This window comes from Trichomonas vaginalis, chromosome I (assembly GCF_026262505.1).
Source record: "Trichomonas vaginalis G3 chromosome I, whole genome shotgun sequence".
Lineage (NCBI taxonomy): Eukaryota > Parabasalia > Trichomonadida > Trichomonadidae > Trichomonas > Trichomonas vaginalis.
In genome coordinates, this window is record NC_067203.1 from 17,826,411 (window position 1) to 17,843,627 (window position 17,217).

The 17,217-nt window shown below is 32.6% G+C and overlaps 3 protein-coding genes and 2 pseudogenes across 5 annotated transcripts, besides 1 other annotated feature; 4 read left to right on the plus strand and 1 right to left on the minus strand.

Annotated features, from left to right (window-relative positions):
• Positions 1 to 1,329: 1,329 nt before the first annotated feature.
• Positions 1,330 to 17,217: part of a mobile genetic element that runs on past the window's edge.
• Positions 6,240 to 6,797, plus strand: TVAGG3_1004180 (organellar and viral DNA polymerase type B; the record flags this gene model as incomplete). The annotated part of the gene is made up of 1 exon (XM_051254369.1): positions 6,240 to 6,797. One exon carries the CDS (start codon positions 6,240 to 6,242, stop codon positions 6,795 to 6,797), a length of 558 nt encoding a protein of 185 aa, XP_051079943.1.
• On the minus strand, positions 7,411 to 7,785 carry TVAGG3_1004190 (uncharacterized protein; the record flags this gene model as incomplete). The annotated part of the gene is made up of 1 exon (XM_051254370.1): positions 7,411 to 7,785. One exon carries the CDS (start codon positions 7,783 to 7,785, stop codon positions 7,411 to 7,413), a length of 375 nt encoding a protein of 124 aa, XP_051079944.1.
• On the plus strand, positions 8,017 to 8,754 carry TVAGG3_1004200 (KilA, N-terminal/APSES-type HTH, DNA-binding family; the record flags this gene model as incomplete). Its single annotated transcript, XM_051254371.1, has 1 exon — positions 8,017 to 8,754. One exon carries the CDS (start codon positions 8,017 to 8,019, stop codon positions 8,752 to 8,754), a length of 738 nt encoding a protein of 245 aa, XP_051079945.1.
• On the plus strand, positions 9,372 to 10,231 carry TVAGG3_1004210 (annotated as a pseudogene). Its single transcript has one exon. A coding segment is annotated over exon 1 (860 nt).
• On the plus strand, positions 16,644 to 17,101 carry TVAGG3_1004220 (annotated as a pseudogene). The gene has a single exon. A coding segment is annotated over exon 1 (458 nt).

The window sequence follows — 17,217 nt, forward strand, 5'->3', positions numbered from 1 at the left end:
ATATTTTATATATGTATATATTTATATACTGTATATATTTAGTATATATTTATATAGTATATATTTATATATGTATATTTGTATATATTATATATGTATATATTTATATATATATATGTATATATATATATATATTTATATATATATATTTATATATGTATATATATTTATATATGTATATATTTATATATGTATATATTTATATTATGTATATATTATATATATGTATATATTTATATATGTATATATTTATATATGTATATATTTATATATATATATATTATTATATATATGTAAATTTAATATGTATATATTTATATATGTATATTTATATATGTATTATATTTATATATGTATATATTTATTTATATATTAATAGTATTTATATATGTATATATTATAATATGTATATATTTATATATGTATATATTTATATATGTATATATTTATATATGTATATATTTTATATATGTATATATTTATATAATGTATATTATATGTATATATGTATAATATTTTATATAATGTATAATATTTATATATGTATATATTTATATATGTATATTTATATATGTATATATTTAATATGTATATATTTATATATGTATATATTATATATGTATATATTTATATATGTATATATTTATATATGTATATATATATATATATATGTATATATTTATATATGTATATATTTATATATGTATATAATTATATATATATAGTATATATTATATATGTATATATTTATATATGTATATATTTACCCAGATTTGCCTTACTTTTACCACCTCTCTAAAGCTGGGACACCGCCTATCGTTGGGAGTAGCTATTAAATAGAACCACCAAGGGTACTTTTCGAATTGCTTGTGTAGTGTAGTGAAACATCCGACATAATGATTTATTATGCTAAGGTTTGATTCCCATTTAGCCAATTTTTTCTTTTTTGGATCATGAATTTTTTTTAGGTCACTATAAGAGTTTGTTTCATGTTCTAAATCTGCTGCATATGTAATCTATTTTTATTTACCTATTTTTTAAAAATCTATTGATTGCCAAATTTGAATATATTTAAAATCATAAAACTCAAAAAACTATAAATATATGTTTAATGCATAGTGCCGATACTCAAATATCAGATTACTTAGATCCATGAATAATATCCGAATTTTTTTCTTAAAATTAAACTTCAAACCTTCTTGCATCTTATCTTCATCAATTGTAAATTTTTAAAACATTTTTTAAAATAATTTGCGTAAATTTTATTCTCATGTTGTTTTAATCGAAAATTGATAAACATTTTCAAAAAATAATATGAGTTCGTTGGAATTGAAATTTGAAAAAGAAGGTGGAATTAAAGTCGTATCCCATTCTGAATTTCATTTTCCAGCTTTAGCGGAATGCGGTGTTTAGTTTTCGCTGAATGGAAGGACCAATCTAATCCAGAGTGAAAATAAATAATATATGGAACGTTTTGGAGGTCCAAAAGCGGGAATTGGGTGAGCTTGTAAATGCTGGCAGAGAAACAATTGTGATTGTGACTGAAACAAGGAAATTTTGTTAGTGTTTTTAAAAGATTATGTTTCAAATGGTTTTAACAAACACAAAGAATATTTAGATATACCTACATAAACGGACGGATTTTCGAACAGGTAGCAACAAAACCCTCCGGTTATGGCTGCGCTGTTGATGATGGTTATGAGATATAAAACCACGATAACGACGGGAACGAAGAAGAGAAGAAAACCAGAGTGATACTGGTCGGGTTATTCGAGACATTAAACACGTGTATCCTGAGTTATTGCATTTATTTAGAGGAAGTTATATGATTCAATTGTCAAAAAACATTCTATAACTCCTCGATGAAGAAATAAAATTAACAGATTTATATATTTCATTATGGAAAGAACTAATATGAAAGATAAATGAAAAAAGGAATTTGGTTGATATCATTAATGTCAGCGATGTAATGATTGAAAAGAAATTTTGACTCATTATTTAAAAAACCGAAAAACGGAATATAGTCCTTTATATGACAGATATTACCGAATTATATGAGAAAAGATTAATGATAATAAGAGTTCTGCTGGCGAGGAGACTTGAAGTTAGAAGTTGAATGATGTTAATGAGAAAATTAGCCCGAAAAAGCAGACAAAAATGAGAGCTGTTTAAGCTCTGAGTGATAAAGTCAAGAACCACGTTCATTATATAACATTCAGACAACAGATTATTTAACGCGAAACTTACCATGGATATTTAACACGAAAGTGATACAGGCGAAGACAAAAAATGTTAATGAAGAGAAGATATTAAATAAGGTTCTGGTTATAAAGGTTATGAATAAGCTGTACATGTTTACGATGATGTGCTAAAGCATCCAGAAGCATTTGGTATACCGTGAAATTTATGCCTCTACTTTCAATGTTAACGGTGTAATTAGTTGAAACCAAGATTTACTTTGAGAGTTTAAGGGCAAAAATAACGTTTGATAGATGCTATTAAAAGTAAAGCTGAACAAAGTTGAAACTCAAGCAACGACAAAGTTTTTGAAATCTCATAAAACACAATTATCTCTTCCGATATAAATGAACTTCAAGCTACATTAGACAGTAAAGGCCGACAGAGACCATGACAAACGAATCCTTCACTTACTTATTAAGAGCACGACGATATCTGTAAATTTTGAAACTATTTGCCCTTGGTATCTAAGTGCACCTTTAGAGAAATCCAATTACAGAGCGGTAAAAGATACACTTAAAACTCCTTAAATAACAAATGTAAATGAACATTGAAGGTCATGCAGAGAAACTTTGAAGCACATGAACTGACCAACAATGTTAGGATAATAAAGCTGACAAAACTTATTGTGGATGCAGAAACTAAAAAGAAATTTTCCGAAACCAGATACAATGACATTTACAACAAGAAATATATAAAATGGTGAACCAGCAACTCCATTTGGAACTTTGGTTAGACGTCTTCAACCAGATAGCTTTTGATTTTTGTTTGGATAATTCTTTGAACTATACATTACATTATAAAAGTGGACAAATTGCACAACATTCATCGGGACGATACTTGCCAAATGGTATTTTAATGGACATAAGTTTCTTTAGAATATGTTTATAGAAGTTATGATGGCATGATTATGATTTAAATAATATCCTATAGGGAGCTGTATTTACGTCTATGATCCCAACTAATCCAAACACACTTTATTTGGGTGGTAGATGTATGAAATAGTTGACAAGATTTTCCATTCTTACATAATACGCAGTCAAGTGGAAGATGGAGGATTTGCAAAGAAAATAGGTATTGAAAACCTTTCCTTCACATATGCATTAGGTTTCAGGTGGCAAGAACATCTGCTGGAAGGAAACCATTCAGCATTCAATAACAAAAGAGGTTATACCAACTTTGCAGCGGGTTCTGAATATTTAACAGGGAAGGGGGGATGAATAGATATGATATCACAACTGACCCCTAAAGAGTAGAGCCAACGCGTTATTTCTGTGAATGCAGGAAAACTCATACACTTTGTAGCTGTTATTACAGACCGCAGCAGGTAATCGAAAAGTTATATGCCTCCTTATATAAAATGCACGCTTGGAATACGGAATTGGTTTAAAATCTTTAACTTTTACATAAAATTGAAGCTTGAAAGAAAGTATTCGAACAACAATCCATGGAGGTCATTTTAAGAGAGTTCAAATGAAGCTAAAAGAGTTCGGGATTTTACTAACAGAGCTGAAGTGAAAAGCTTTCTTTGAACAAATGGTTGTACATCAAATCAAAATAGAACCCTTACGACTACTTTTTACCATTTACTCCAAAACACTTCCTGACGCATACCACATTTGACACTCTATTCAAAGCAGAAAAAGAGGACATAAAACCATTCCTCATTTCATAAATAGTATAACACTCGTAAAAGCATATGCGTAATATATGAGAAGATAAAGGAAACCTCATGAAGTGTTAAGAGTTTTACAAAATTTGTAGCAGAACATTAAACCCAAGTACTTTAACACAGAGACCAAGGACAGTGCATACCTCAGCAAATGAAATCACAGAATTTCTCATTAAGCATAACATAATCACTTACACTTATGAAGACCATATACCATCACATACTCGGCATCATATAAACCCAGCTTCATAAGGACTCTCAGAGAATTTTAAATCAAGAGCGAGAGACTTTTACCGAAGAAACAATGAACATTTTCTCGAAGTATTTATATTCCTCAACACATTTCTAACAACAGGACCCATACAACCAAATTCCAATGACCACAACAAGAAGAAAAGTATATAAAAAGAAACGAAGCCATAACACAAATATCAAATTCAAACACAATTTTACTCTTTCATTCCTGGTACAAAAGTTCGTGTAGTTCTTGACGACAAACCAACTGACAAGAAAACGTTTAAGTTAAGTCGAAATTATTAATATCGTAGACTCTAAACGCAAGGTAATGGATATCTTATTAAAGCTGCTGACGACTCCAATAGCATTTTACCCTCGGACATAAATTAGTTGAAAGTAGTAATTGGCAAACTTGCTGAAACCATTGACGAAGCAAAGCGAGGAGTGGTTATTGAAATACTTGGTTACAACACAAAACGATGACACTTATAAAGTAAGATAAAGGAGGCGTTGAAGATGTTATAACCATCTAAAACTTGAGAGAATCTAAACCAACTCATCTGGGACCATTAGAGCGGGAGAGTACTGGAAAGATAAAAACAATGCCAGAAAGAATAAGAAAATTCTTCTAAACTTTTTCGTTGGATGTAAATCAGACAAAATATATTATAGGTGAAGAGGTGAGATTTCACCTGTTTTTCTCACCTGTTTTCTCACCCCGTGAATTTTTCTTATGAATTTTCCTTGTTAAGATAGAAAAATAAAATTAGTTTATTTTTATTTATTTTTTTATTTTGTATGTAAGAACAGAAATGTCAGTCGAAGCAAAAACATTCACGAACAAATCTAGATGGCGAAACATTCACAAAAGGCACTTATAACGGTATTGAAGTCTTACGTAGAGACAAGGATGGTTAATTAATGCAACAAAAGATGGGCAGAGAAGCAGGAAAGTTAAACCATTTAAACAGATTTTCTCAATAGTGCTAAAATGCAGGAAATTCTTGAGTTTTTGGTTGAAAGAATACGGTCGAGCCAAAAGTGGCTCCAACCTCAAAACAGCATTTATGAGCTTTACTAGGGCTGTTATGAATGAATTCAAAGGTATTTACATACATCCTAACCTCGTTCATTTTTTTGCTGAATGGTGCTCTGTAAAGTATGACATTTTATGTTTCAAAGATATTTTGGACTCATAGACAAGAAAGATTCATGAGAAGTTAGATTGAAGAAGAACTCGAAGATTAACAGTGGAGAAATGCTACAACTTTGTTCAACAGAAAGAAGTTGGGAAAAATGTGGTGAAAAACAATTAGAACATGAACGGTTGAGATTTATTATGGTTATTATTTGAGATCTCGCATACGAACTAGACCCAATGGGGAACAAGAAAGATTTTAAAGAAAGAGAAATTTAAGGAATATGAAACAACTGCTAAGATAGCAATTTGAAGCTGCAGAAAGAAGTTAAAAGTTTGGGGTCGTTTTTTGTAAAAAAATATTGTGAGTAAATGAACCATTTATTTTTTATTGAATCACCAAAAAATAATGTTTAGGTGAGAAGGGTGAGATGTCACCTGTTTTTCTTCATCCTCTTTTTCACCTCTTGATTTTTCATGAATTTCCTTAAGATAGAAAAATAACGTTTAGTTTATTTTATTATTTATTTTTTTATTTTGTATGTAAAGATATGATTTCAAACAATAGGTTCTACAACAATTCAAACAACTTCACCAAACTCGTTAGGCATGAATCCTACGTTCAACCCATCACGATATAGCCAACCATAGACGATGGTACACAAAGGCTTCTTTCTTCATATACTTTTCGAAACAAAAATCCAGAAGATAAAGCAAGAACTTTTAACAAGTAATTTAGACTGTAGTGCGAAAGATGAAGAAAATGAAGAATATCTTTATGAAATGCAGGACATTATTGACCATTTACCTAAACTACCTGAAATTCAGCATCAAAAACTAACTATTCCTGAATTCGATGAAATAGAAGTGAAACCAACTGACTCAGTAGAAATAAAGAAGTTCATTCGAAAGGTAAACTATGAGTTTCTAGGATTTCATTGCAACCATAAGGTTATGGACAAAGATTGCGACATGGTTTATAAAAACATTTCTGACATATATAAATCTGAGGAGTTTAAGACTTACGATAACTTTGTTTCATTAGTTGCTGAATGTGTTTGGGAAATAAGAGATAAAGATAGAAGAGGTAAGGTATGGAATGAACAGATAAGACCCGCTATGTTTGAGATGAAGAAAACCATTGACGCCTTAGTTGTTTTAGCAGGTAAGGTTTCAGAATATAACGCAAAGTTGAACCCACAATGTTCAAAATGTAAAGCAGCAATAAGGAAATATAACTACTCCGTCAAAGAGATAGAAAGAATGAGAAACGACTATGCAGACTTAAAGAAAGAAGCAGAAAAGCCAGCAGAAGATAAAATGGACATGTTAGAATTTCTGAACAAAAACTATCCAACAGCAGAAGATTTCCTTCTATCTGACGTCAAGAAGAAGTATAAAGAAACCTTCGGTATTGTTAAAACTTTTGACATACTAAAAGAAGAAATAGAAGCTACGAAATTGTTTAGGATTTCAAATATACATCGTACAATTCATGTGAAACGTTTATAAAATAACTAGGGTGAGAAAACAGGTGAAAAAACAGGTGACATCTCACCTCTTCACCTAAACATTATTTTTACTGAATTTAGCAACAAAATTCTGAGTAAAATAATTTTTAGGGCTTGTGTCAAACCGTTGAGTTTTCACAAAATTTAAAAAAATAACGTTTACCATGTGAAACGTTTATAAAATAACTAGGGTGAGAAAACAGGTGAAAAAACAGGTGACATCTCACCTCTTCACCTAAACATTATTTTTGGTCAAAGCTTCCACGAGAGAAAAGATTCCTCATTTGCTAAGGATTCCAAAAATGAAAAAATCGTTGATTTCGGCTGAGAAAAAACGGCAAAAACCCTTCTTCCACGGGAACAAAGAAATAAAGAAGAAATAAAGAAGAAATAAAGAAGAAATAAAGTAAATTTTTTATTTATTCCCGTGGAAGATAGAGCACTTTTATGATACTTTTTATTCACGACAAACAAGACAAACAAAGAAAATAAGAAAATACGGCGCTGTCGCGGTTCGAACCACAGACCTTGACCCCTCCATAACACCACCTTAGACCACTGTGCTACGTAGCCTGTCGACATAAGATTTTATAAATTGCATATTTGACGTAAATTTATTTCCATCTGGCTTCCCACTGCATAAGATATTCATACGTGTTTGTAAGACATTCATTAAACTTCTTTTCTATTGCATCTAATCTTGCGTTATTTTTTTCAATAACTTGTCTGTATTCTTCATCATCTCCAGCAGTGTTTGGGTCTTCACGTTTAAAATATTCATTGTTAACCAATTTTTTATCTACAAATTTTATTAGTGTTTGATTCACTTCGTTATGATAACGGTCATATTCTTTCAATACGTAAGTGAAGACAAAATGCGTCGTACCTTCAATCTTAAAGCTTAAAGAACTTTCAACACAGTTTTGAGGGTCTGTCAGTGCGTCAATGAGATAGTATTCGAAGTCAGTCAATAATCTTTTTAAAGTCATTTCATACAGGATAAAATTTAATGTTGTGAAGAAATAGTGTTTATCTCAAAAAAAATAAAGTTAGTTTTTATTTTTTATTATTTTTTTATTTTGTATGTAAAGACAGATATGTCAACATTAGAGAACACAACAACTGCTATCGTTCATGAAGCCATAAATGAAGAATACGAGTACATACAATATAACAAACAGTTACGTCTCATTCGTTCTGTCAAAGACGACATGTATCAAATGCAAAGTATTTTGACAGCATGTTATGCTCCAGATACTAAACTTCCTAAAGACTGGTTTAGGAACCAAAGCACTATTGAACTATTAAATGAAGCACAGCGAGACATACTTTTTTCTGAAAACAGTGAAGAACAGCGAGTAGGTAAAAAACCCCAGTCGCCAAAACTCTATGAAAATCGTGAAAAATTGCCAAACGGTTTGAGAGGATATTATGTTCATAGACTTCTCGTAAATGCTGTAGCAATGTGGGTTTCACCTCGTTATGCTTGGTATGTTTGTAAACTTCTTGACGAAATTCACAGACAAGAACGTGGAGAGATGGAAAAGAAACTTCAAGCAAAAGATGAAGTCATTGAATCCAAAGACAAAAGCATACAGAAAAGAATACCGCGTTCAGTACCAAAAGGAAAGGAAAAGAACTATAAGTATATGATTTATACTGAAGAGTTGGAGAATGAAGAAGACAGAGATATGGTTATGTTGCATTTAGTCAGAAGAAACAACAAAAGCTTTTACGACCTTGCTAAAATATATAAATCTGACAGAAACTGGTTCTATCGTGAAAACTTACCGATTTCAATGACACCGAATGAGCAAATAAAAGAAATTGTCAAAAATACTCTTCCTCAAACACACTATGACATCAAAGGTTGCACAATACTTACCTTCAAAGAAGACTTACCATTACTGAAGGAAAAAATAACAGAATATTTCGATAACTTCAAAGAGGAAGAATAAAAAAACTTTTTTTGTTCAATGCTTTGAAATTTTATACAAAAATATATTTTTGCTTAAATAGCTTCAGGGTCTATTTCTTCAACCATTTCACTTCCTTCGTCAATGTCAATTGAAGCTTCTTCAACCTTTGGTAAGAACTTTTGTATAACATCTTTGTTCGTTATTGTCTTCAGAGATGAAGGATAATATTTCACAGATGTTTCACCCTTCTTATATTCTTTCTGTTCGGAAAGATTCATAGCAATACTGAAGAAGTCAATGTTGGAGTTCTTTATGACAGTATAGTGTGTATCTTTGACATTCACGAAGAAACCCTTTTGTTTCAAAACTACTGCTAACTCTTGTGAAGTATAACGTTTGCGGTCAATGACGATAGCTAATGGTCTGACATACTGACCAAACTTAGATTCTTTCACAAACTTCTTGTTAAAGATAACATTAACGTTTGAAGCATTATTGAACTCATTCTTGATGGCAGTAGCGAGAGCATTGTATGAAAAGAACTTGCAATCTTGCATGTGTTTCATTAAAATAAAAATATTAAATTATTTTGAAAAATAACTTAAAAAAAATCTAATCTAATTTTTTCAAAAAATATTTTTTATTTCCTACTAAAGATGTATCGGAAGTTGTCTAAGTTAGAACACTCGGAAATAAAACAACTTCTTACAGAAGCTAATATAGATGTTGCAAAGCATTACGCAACAAACAAAAAAGCACTCGCTGACTTCATTAAAGACTATAATGGTGCAATAAGTTATGATAGAATTCATGAGTTCATAAAGCCGCAACGCGGCGAGGACGAAGTCCATGCAAGAGCATTTCCTTTAAATGACATTGCTATTGACTTATATCATAGACGTTCAGTACCTCATGAAGTAAGAAGAGAGATGTTTGACATAACAAATGCAAACGTTGGTGAAACAAGAAGAGCTGTACCTCATGAAGTAAGAAGAGAGATGTTTGACATAACAAATGCAAACGTTGGTGAAACAGAAGAGAGACGACACACTGAAACAACAGAGAAGAGAGATGTTTAAAAGTGCTATAGAACAAGTTCGCAAAGCTAACGATGTCATTCGTTCCATTGACGACAAACCAAAAGAAGGTGAGAGATGGTTAAAGAAAGATGAAGAGAATAGGAAGAGAAATGTGAAGTCAGGCAATAGACTCATTGACTTTAACATCGAAGCTTTAGATGAACCAAACAGAGACTACTTACACAAACATTTCGGTAAGGTTTTCATGAGACTCTTAGAGAAAATTAAAATAAACTCGCAACAGAGATGGATGGTATGTTATAAACTTGGTGGAAAGTATGAATGTTCTACGTTAAACCTCAATAATATTGGAACATTACTACATCAGCTCTTGAAGGAGAACTTTATATCAGAGATAGAAGCAAATGCTGCAGGTATTGTTGAAATGCACTATGACTTCTTCTTGACAAACATAAAGAATCTTACGAAATAAAGATGTATGATTTAACAGAATATGAAGGCTTAACGATGTCAGATGTAAAGAAAGGCAAACCAAAAAAGAGACCATATAGAGATGAAAGCACACTGACAAATGACCAGAAAGCCATTTTGGAAGCTCTTAAGCAAACAGGAAACCCAGCACTTATAGAAAGCTTTTGGAAAGATAATGGTGAAAAGAAGTTTTATAAGAAGAGAAGCGGTCAGTTCTGGAAGTATCTTTGCACATTACCTATAAATCTTGAACGCTACCAAATCTTCAATGAACTGAACAAAAGAACTGCAACACTTATGACAGAGGACAATTGTTTCGTTTATGCTTGCATTCAGGCTGGAGTAAATGAAGAAACTATTGACCACATGAGAGAAGTCATTCGTGTTAGAGACTTTCCTCAAAGTAAAGTACAAGAAATTTCTGACGCAACAGGTATAGCATTTAATGTTACCATTGGTTATTTCAATGACTCAAGACATAATGAAATAAAGAGATATATACCAAAAGAATGCGAAACTGTTAGAACTATTGACTTACTTCTTGTTGAAGACCACTACATGCTAAATGAAAGATTACCAATGACAACATATTTCATTCGAAACTATATAGAAATCTTGAAGGAGTGTGGTGGAATGAACATTGAGAAACAGATGAAGATTTATACAAGAGAGAAGATAAATATGTAGTTCGTTATGTGATAGAACAACACGCTATGGGATGTTATGAAAACTTGTGGAGTGCAAATATTTCGAACCTATTTCTTATGGAGAACTTTTCACATATACTACTGACTTATATAACAGAACCTTGCACCATTTAAAGATTTGAATATGCTCCAAAGTATTGTGTACAACTGAAGAAGAAAGCAGAGTCAAAAGAAGTAAATAAAGCTAATGTAAATTCATTCCTGAGCACGTTTTCTTTGCTGACTTTGAGTGTAGCACAGACGGCTTTCATAAAGCTTTTAACATCTGTTATGACAGTGAAGATGGTTCAGTTAGTGAAAGCATTTGGGGTCAAACTGTGCAACAGAATTTTTGGAAAGACTTCCTGACAAGAGTTTAATATATTTCCACAACCTCAGTTATGACATAAACTTCATCTTAAGACACATGACAGAAGTGAAAGGAACTCCCATCATTAAAGGTTCACGAACAATGCAAATAACTGGCTTATATAAAGGACGGCAATTATTATAAAGACTCTTACAGTTATAAATAAGAAGCTTAAACTATTTTCCTGCTATGTTTAACTTACAAACAGGACCGAAAGAAGTATTTCCATATAACTACTACAGCAGTGTTTTGTTAGCAAATGACAACAGAACTGGTGTCATTTCTGAAGCATGTAAGTTTATCCATGATGCAGATACATTCATGAAAAACATAGATTCCATCAAAGGTTGCAGAATAGAATGAAAACCACTTCGACTTAGAAAAATATAGCACGTTTTACTGCAAACAAGATGTAAGAATTTTAAGAGAAGTTTTGTAAAGTTCCGCAATGACTTATTGAAAGAGTTTGATTTAAACGTTTATGACTACGTTAGTATTTGTTCTATTGCTAACAAATTGTTTGAGAACAGAGTATACTTCCGAATGGAAATCTTTATGACCTCTCAAATAACCAAGAGAATTTATTTCGAGATGCATTCAAGGTGGAAGATGTATGTTGTCAGATAACATGAAAACAAAAGAGCAAAAAAGAAACTCATTGCTGATTTCGACGCTGTTTCATTATATCCATCCGTATAGCAAGACTTTATACTTTAGAAGGTATTCCAAAAGTATTGAAGGAAGAATGTTAAACACAGAGTATCTCATGAGACATTTATTCGATGACGACCAAAAGGGAACCCATTGGTGAAAAGTTTATGTCTGGCTTCTTTTGTTTCTCATTAAGATAACAGAGATTGGTATACCCAGACATTTCATTTAATAGTTTGCGACCCTGAACTAAATCCAGAACTTAACGTTCCAAGAAGTTCAAACACTTGTGTCTCATGTATGTTGACCATATAACTTACAAGACCTCATAAAATATCAAGGTGTCAAATGTGAAGTGTTGCAAGGATACTATTACGATGGAAACAGAGATATGAGAATAAGAGATGAAGTAAAGAAGTTGTTTGAGTTAAGGTTAAGTATAGAAAGAAGAAAACCCCTTACAAGAAATTATAAAACTCATTCTGAACAGCATTTATGGCAAAACTATTCTATCTCCTATTGAGTCAAAAATAACCATAGTAAATGACAAAGATGCTATAAGATATGCTATAAGAAATTACAACCATATAGTGAAGTTCGAAGGTTTGGATGGTTTCAGATAAAACTATTTTCAAGCTAACGAAAAGCATTTGCAGACACTTTAACTTCTGTCCACTTGGTGTTAATATTCTGTCTATGTCAAAACGTATTATGAATGAAGTATTCTGTACTGCAGAGGACATGGGACTCAAATCTTTTACCAGGATACCGACAGTATGCACTTATATAATGAAGACATACCAAGCTTGCAGCAGAGTTTAAGAAGAGATATGGTCGCGAACTTATAGGAAAGAACCTTGGTCAATTTCATAGCGACTTTGCAGAAATAACACTGGAACAAAAGTTTAGCTTATAAAAGTATTTTCTGTGGAAAGAAGACCTTACATAGACTTACTCACTAACGATTTAAATGAAGTTGCATTTCACTGCAGAATGAAAGGCGTGAAGCAAGATGTTATTGCTTTAACCGCTAATGAAATGTTTCCTGAAGCTATACAATGCTATTACAATGAAGATAAGAACATTCACATACCTGTTGGAACATATGACAAAGACTCTGAGTTCAGTTTAATGAAACTTTACAAAGCACTTCATGATGGTCAAAGAGATTGCATTCGACTTATGTAAGTCATGTCAACCTTGCTTTTGCTGAAAAGTTCAACTTTTCAATAACACTAAAACAAGCTTTATTCGTAAGTTGAAGTTCTGAGGTCATGGGCTTCGCCCTTGCCGCTAGCGGCTTATTTTTGTCAGCAATGAGGTCATGAATGAGGTCATGAATGAGGTCATGAATGAGGTCATGAATGAGGTCATGAATGAGGTCATGAATGAGGTCATGAATGAGGTCATTTATTTTTGTCAGCAATGAGGTCATTCGTGATAAAAATAAAGCTAGCGTAGATTTTACAATACTGCGATGGTAGAGTTTAAGAGTTGTGCTTCAATGTAGAGACAGTCCTTATGGTCTGGAGGCAAGAACACTGGACATTTATGGTCATGAGTGGAGTACATGTCTATCCAAAACTCGATTGAAGCCAGTTAATTTATAGTATTTAGGGTTAGGAAGTGGTGAAGTTCTTGTATGACCAATGAACTCATTTTCAACGCCTTTGGCTATATTAGAGTAAAGTATTGCTTGCTTTCTATCCCAAATGCCAGGTGTTACAATCTTTGAAAATTCATTTTTCCTCGGAAGCATTGCATCATAATTGAAAACATTCTTAAAATCATCACTTGGTTCGGAGATTTGAAATCTTATACGTAATGGATTTTTTTTCTCTTTTAGCGACTTCATTGAATGGTGAGAATACAATGAATTGACAGTCATGAGTTCCATCTTCATTTTCATTAAATTCATAATGAAAGTCTATAAGTTGTGGCTGACTACCTTCTTCCTTCAGTTGTGCAAGAAACTCACGTAAAGGCTGTAAGTTTGTACTTCAATATTGAACTTTTTTCTCGAACATCTCATTAAATGAAATCATACATTGCAACAATGTTGTATCGTCTTTAAAGTATTTGTATATGTGAATGTTTTTGGGCGCTTAAAGACTGTTCGTCATTTTCTATCTCGACTTGAAGTATAAAGTCAACCTTTCTGAAAGCACGTGTTATATACATAGATGTTATGCCAATGTACTTCTCTTCATTTATGTTCACAATCCAGTCTGTTGGAAACTTAAACGTTACTCTGTTCCCCTTTATTTTGACGTCAGGGTTTTCACTACTGAACGCAACAGATAAAGGTATTTGTCTATACATTTAGTTTGGATAAAAATAAACCATTTACTCTTTCTTTGCTTCAGCTTCCTTGCTTTTGTTCTTCCTTTGCTTTTGCTTCTTCTCTAGCTTTTTCGCCAGCAAACGTGGGTTCTTCTGTCTTCCAGCAGCTAATGCAGCTAGTTGTTTTTCACTAAGTTTTCTCTTTGGTCTCTCTGGTTTGTTCTTGTTTTTGTTCCTTCAGTTCGGATAAAATTTTGCTCACGAATTTCTTTCTTCAATGCTTCAACATCTATGACCCCTTGGGTCTTGTCCGTAGGGCTTGTCTGAGTCATTTGACTGTAGATAAAAAACTAAATTAAAACTTTAACCGATGTAAAATGAGCTTGTCAAAATCAGAGCGAGAGTCTATTATATTAAATGACGCAAGAGGAATACAACATCCTTTCTATTACGTAAGTCAGAGTAAAGATGGTAAAATATACGTAAGAAAAGAAAGGTACCATTAGCGAATGCAGAGAGCGACAACATTAAGGTGCATGGCAAGGGCGAAGCCCACGAAGCCCATATAAAACCTTCTGTTCAAACTGAAAAGTCAATAGAACCAGAAGAAAGAAGCCAGATGTACTTTCAATAACGAACCAAGAGCTTATTGCAAAGTTCGTGAATTTCATTGAAAAACAAACCGAGTCAAGAACCCTGACCCACCAGTGAAAGAAGTTGAGACAAAAGAGAATGTACAGTTCATTGAAAATGTCAAGAAACAACTTCCACCACGAATGCCAAGAAAGAGTGAGAATAATGAAGTAAATAGATATTTTATCCGAAGTAAATACATGCAGAACGAACAGTTAAACGAATTTACTCCAGCAGAGCATATTCATCAGATTCGCTCATATTTCGATATCATAGACAATGCAGTTCAAATTGGTGACACTAATAGAAAATATTCTGACGCAAGATTCCATCACAACCTGGAACTGCTAAAGATAACACATGGGTAACATTTAATCTCTCACCTCCTGGTGAAAATATGTTGGACCTTTACAATACATTCATTACGTATAAAATGGAAGGTCAATTTATTGTAGATAAAGAAATTGGTTCAGGTTCCATAAAACAAACCCACCAGGATTTTGGATTGGTTTCGATGACGCTTTCTATGCAGTTGCTGGATATCAAATCCTTGCAAATGGTCGTATCGTATATTCTCAAGACAACGCAAGAGAAGAAGCATATATAACTTCAAAACTCACAAACTACCGAAAAATAAAGAAAGTAGATGTTTTCTCAAAGACTCGACATGAAGATGTATGGAGTCATTCGGGAACATGCAGAACAGGACAAATTGTTAGTGGTCCAATTACAGCAGGAAAATCATTTGATTTTAAGCTTCGTTAAGAATTCCTGTTAGAAGATTCCTTCCATTAGAAGCTATTCGATTTATTCCAGCTTTTGCAGGAAACATTCAGCTTAAAGTAAAGTTCAGTAGCGACGCCTTACAATGCACATCGATATCTGTAAATGATATCATTGCTTTCAATCCAACTCTTAAAGTTGCATTTGCTTCAGATTCAAATCCACCGACAAATAAATTTGTTCCATGGAATGAACCATTCACTATGATAACGAAGGCAGTAGAAGCTAGTGGAACAGTTACTATTAAACTGTAAACCAGCAACTATTTCGAACAAAGATGGATTTTAATGAATGTTTCATTCATCCAAAGTCATTCTCTTTAGACCCTAAACATTTATACAGAACTTGTGAACATTATACAAACGAGGCTTTATGTTTTCCTGTTAAAGTTATGGATTGGATTCCTATGGACGGTTCATTCTCAAAGAATACAGATAGTCAAGTGCAACATTTACAGCAGCTTATACGCCTATTAATGTTAAAAGTATTGGGCACTATTTAGAAAGAAAGACAACTATTATGTTAATTTGAGAACCCTAAGTTTAAATATCTTCAGCTTTCCATGGGAGTTATGGAAATATGCCTGCAGAACCCGAAAAATCATATGGACCTGTATTTTATGAAATGGTTGCGAACGCTTGCAATACAAACAATGATATGATTGGATTTAATGAAGATGTTATGAGGTCATTGGTGGATGATGGTAGTGTGGAACATAAATGGATAGCTATGACAACACACATTTCTTATGTGGTTTCCAACAGAAGTGGACTTTTGCTTCCAACAAGGTCAAAAATCTACTGCTCCAATAACATACAAATTGTCTGTTAAAGGACCTATTGAACTAGAACTGAAAACGTACCAAAGCCACTTATTGGATTTATGAGGGATTGTTGCTTTGCCATTCAGGTGCGTGCTAATGGCATCCCAATAATAAGATTAGATGACTATAACTTAGCTACGGACGACAGTGAGGAATAAAGGATGAACGTTTATTTTTAAAGCTTATAAATGAGTTCTTCATCAAGCTCTCGTGAACCTTCACCATCTGTGAAACAAACTTTACCAAACGATTATGGAGCACCTATTGAATATTTCTTACGAGCTGCACAATGGCAAAGAGCAGTCTCACCAAGGTTAGGTGTTCCACCAGCTCCTGTCAAAAATAGCATTTGGTCAAGTCCTTATATAAGATATGGTCTCCCACTAGGTTTGCTAGCTACAGCAGGAGCAGTTATGATGTTGAAAAGAAATAAAGCAAATGTTGTAAATAATACTGAAGTAGCTGAAGTTAACAAATTCCAACACCTTCGCCAAAACCAACGCCTTCACAAGCAAACCTTCAATGACTCCTGAACCTATGGAAGTACAAACTCCTGTTCAAAAGTCAACTCCAAAACCGACTCCAACATTTAAAATCAGAACCTACTCCTCAAATAAATCGTAAAACTCCTGCGTTTCCTTACTGAAAAATAACGTTATTTTTATTTAATATTAAAAATTTTTATTTGATTGAATGACGACTAAAGTCACTGAAGCAATGAAACAAAAATTTTTGTAGAATACATTAAATCAGGAGCGGTTC